This window comes from Nerophis lumbriciformis, linkage group LG23 (assembly GCF_033978685.3).
Source record: "Nerophis lumbriciformis linkage group LG23, RoL_Nlum_v2.1, whole genome shotgun sequence".
In the NCBI taxonomy this organism is placed as follows: Eukaryota; Metazoa; Chordata; class Actinopteri; order Syngnathiformes; family Syngnathidae; genus Nerophis; species Nerophis lumbriciformis.
The window spans coordinates 11,925,001-11,928,762 of record NC_084570.2 but is presented as its reverse complement, the minus strand read 5'-3'; the positions used below and the strand labels follow the sequence as shown (position 1 = coordinate 11,928,762).

The 3,762-nt window shown below is 35.8% G+C and overlaps 1 protein-coding gene across 1 annotated transcript in view; it reads left to right on the top strand.

Moving 5' to 3' along the window:
* Nucleotides 1-2,529: 2,529 nt before the first annotated feature.
* Nucleotides 2,530-3,762, top strand: part of nrp2a (neuropilin 2a) — a 179,346-nt gene continuing 178,113 nt past the window's right edge. The window contains exon 1 of the mRNA XM_061985096.2: nucleotides 2,530-3,045. Coding sequence (XP_061841080.1) covers nucleotides 2,970-3,045 — 76 coding nt within the window. The 5' untranslated portion in view covers nucleotides 2,530-2,969. The remainder of the gene's footprint in view (nucleotides 3,046-3,762) is intronic.

Sequence of the window (3,762 nt, the reverse complement as noted above, 5' to 3'; positions counted from 1 at the left end):
ACATGTGATCTTGTCTTACATAAGGATTGTGAATGATAATTGGCAAAATTCCCCCCAAATAAACACAGATTTTGAATCGTAGTGACACCCCTGTTCCTAACTTTAATTGAGGGTCCTTGAACGCACCACAGTTATGGGCAATGACATGCAAGAGTGAAACTTAATTTTTTTAACTTAAATTTTAAACTTACAATTCTAGTTTTACAAAAATCCCCATTTCGGCGCCCCTGGTTTTATCTGTGTAGGGCACCAGTGTCAAACTCAAGGCCCGGGGGCCAGATGTGGCCCGCCACTTCATTTTATTTGGCCCTCGAAAGCCTGGAAAGAATATTTATCAATAAAGTACTGTAACTTTTCTTACTAAATGTATTCTTTCTTTCTACTTTGGGAGAAAAAAAATGCATGTACTCTATGTAATCGCAAATGATGTTAACTTAGTATATTTTTGCATAATTAGACAATATTTATCAAATATTCAAACCCTTTTTTAAAAAGAAATAAATACTAATAATAATGATTTCAAAGCAAGTTATCCATCAAATTGTGCAATGTAAAAGTAGCAATAGATTTCATGGTCAAATTGTGAAATTTCCTGTGGTTTTCACAGCATTTTTCTCTAAATGAAAAAAACAGTACTTTTTTTTTTTTACTGTAATAAACTGGGGTGCCGTTTTGGCATTTACGGTAATACACAGAAAAATCTACACTTATTGATTTGCGGTAAAAAAAATAAAAAAATGGCAGCTCAGGTGCCAAAATTTTACTGTAAAATTGCAATTTTTTTTTATTTACGGTAAACAAAAAATAATGCCAATTTTACAGTAAAATTCTGGCAACAGAGCTGCATTTTTTTTTGTTTTTTAACCATAAAAACAGCACCTCTGTTTTTCCATTTACAGTTATATACAATACATATTCATGTGAAATTATTTCAATTACCTTTTTTTTTTACATTATATTTATTCTATTTATTTTTTTCATTTTGTTTTTATTGACATCCAGCGTCAGACATTCCTATCCATTACATCATATTCACATACATCATATATCTGTTGTCTGCCCTAAACGTCAAAATATTTTTTGTTTATTTCCCAACCATACCACACTCCCCCCCCCCAAAAAAGAAAGAAACAGCAAAAAAACAAAGTAATATCTACAAATACATCAATTAAATAAACCAAAAATAAATAATAATACATTAATAATAATAATAATAATAATAATCAAAAATAAAATAAAATATTATATATATATATATATATATATATATACATACATATATTATGGCTGTGAATCTTTGGGTGTCCCACAATTCGATTCAATATCCATTCTTGGGGTCACGATTCGATTATAAATCGATTTTTTCGATTCAACGCGATTCTCGATTCAAAAACGATATTTTTCCGATTTAAAACGATTCTCTATTCATTCAATACATAGGATTTCAGCAGGATCTACCCCAGTCTGCTGACATGCAAGCAGAGTAGTAGATTTTTGTAAAAAGCTTTTATAATTGTAAAGGACAATGTTTTATCAACTGATTGCAATAATGTAAATTTGTTTTAGCTATTAAATGAACCAAAAATATGACTTATTTTATATTTGTGAAAATATTGGACACAGTGTGTTGTCAAGCTTAAGAGATGGGATGCAAGTGTAAGCCACTGTGACGCTATTGTTCTTTTTTAAATTTTTATAAATGTCTAATGATAATTTCAATGAGGGATTTTTAATCACTGCTATGTTGAAATTGTAACTGATATTGATACTGTTGTTGATAATATTCATTTTTGTTTCACTACTTTTGGTTTTGTTCTGTGTCGTGTTTGTGTCTCCTCTCAATTGCTCTGTTTATTGCAGTTCTGAGTGATGCTGGGTCGGGTTTGGTTTTGGAATTGGATTGCATTGTTATGGTATTGCTGTGTATTGTTTTGTTGGATTGATTAATTAAAAAAAAAAAAAATTCAAAAATAAATAAATAAATGAGAATCGATTCTGAATCGCACAACGTGAGAATCGCGATTGAATTCGAATCGATTTTTCCCCACACCCCTAATATATATATATATATATATATATATATATATATATATATATATATATACACACACACATGTACACGTGTTTTTTTACATTTTAGTTTAAAAAAAAATCTACTCATACAATGCATTTTTTTAAAATGGTGTAATAATAGTATTCACTGTTAGAAGCCGCCCTCTGGGGCCAAACATAACTGCGATGTGGCCCCCAGTGAAAACCTCTGGTGTAGGGGTTCCTATCTGTCATCTGAGGGGAGGGGTGCGTCTCTATGTGTGTGTGTGTGTGTGTGTGTGTGAGGGGAGGTGCACTGTCTTCCCCCTCCAGCCCCCCCGCCCCTTTCCTCTCTCTCTCTCCCTCTCTCTCTCTCCTCCCTAAATTGAGCGATGGCCGGGAGGAGGCGGGGCTAAGACGCAGCCCCTGTAACGCGATAGCTGCTCGGCTCTAAAGCGGGATGCGTCCGTGGACCACATGCACACACGCGCTAGTTACGCACGCAGGACGCACGCGGGTGACAGAGCAGCGGGAATCCGACGGAGCTTTTACCCACCCCAAACATTTTTTTTTTTTTTTTTTAGACACGATTATTATTTATCGTGTGCTTTAGTCAAGGGTGACTTTGCTGTGGACTTCCATGAGAGGCGATCCCCCCCGGGTGCGCGCACAGTCACGCGGGGAACCAGAGAGGCGCACCCCGCGGTACTGGACTCTCCTCTCCGCGGAGCCGGCTCACTTTTTTTTTTCTATTTTTGGATGGTTTTGCGCTGCTAAAAACCCCACATATATTCATATTCTTTTGAGTCGTGACATGTTGTCACGTATCGATGGATTATTGAACTCATCGAACCTTAAAAGCGCATTTTGATCCAAAACCAAGACTGAGAAGTTGACAGGAGCTTTTTTTTTTTCTTTCTTTTTCTGCGTCATCCAGGATGGATTTTGTGAGCCGCTTGCTTGGATTGTTGCTGGCACTTTGTCACGTTGCGCTGCAGGTCGGCGCTGAAGAAGGTAAAACCTGCTTTTATTTTTATTTGTTTTCATTCTTACACTTTTAACTTGTGTTGCTGTTAAAAAAAAAAGCAGATTTTTTCAGGTTTGAAGCAGTTTTTCAACTTACCAACTCGCCAAATACATCCAAAGAAGCAATAAAATGCCACCCTAAACGCGTTCTTATCTCGTAGTTTGCACACAATGGAAGCAGTCTTCTTCATGATCTCCTCATGTTGCTCCGCGGCTCTCTTAAAAAAAACACACCCAACAATAGCATTTACAGTTATTTTTGTCACTTTTAAATGGATTTTTACGCATGGGTTTTTACGCATGGATCGTGGCGTCCAATAACATAATAACAACGCAAGTCGACGTTATTGAAATGATCTGAAGGGTTTGACTTTGCAACTCTTGTACCACTCATAATTTGGGCAGTCAAAGTATACATTTTCTAAATCAGATTACCGTATTTTTCGGAGTATAAATCGCAGCGGAGTATAAATTGCACCTGCCGAAAATGCATAATAAAAAGGGAAAACAACATATACAAGTCGCACTGGAGCCCGGCCAAACTATGAAAAAAACTGCGACTTATAGTCCGAAAAATACGATAATCACATTTGGGGAAATTGCATTAATCATGATTAATCACATTGCTTGCATGAATTAAAAAAACATTTGTACACAAATGCAATTTTAGTGTCAGAATGTCTTCCAGGGACGTTATCAAGCATT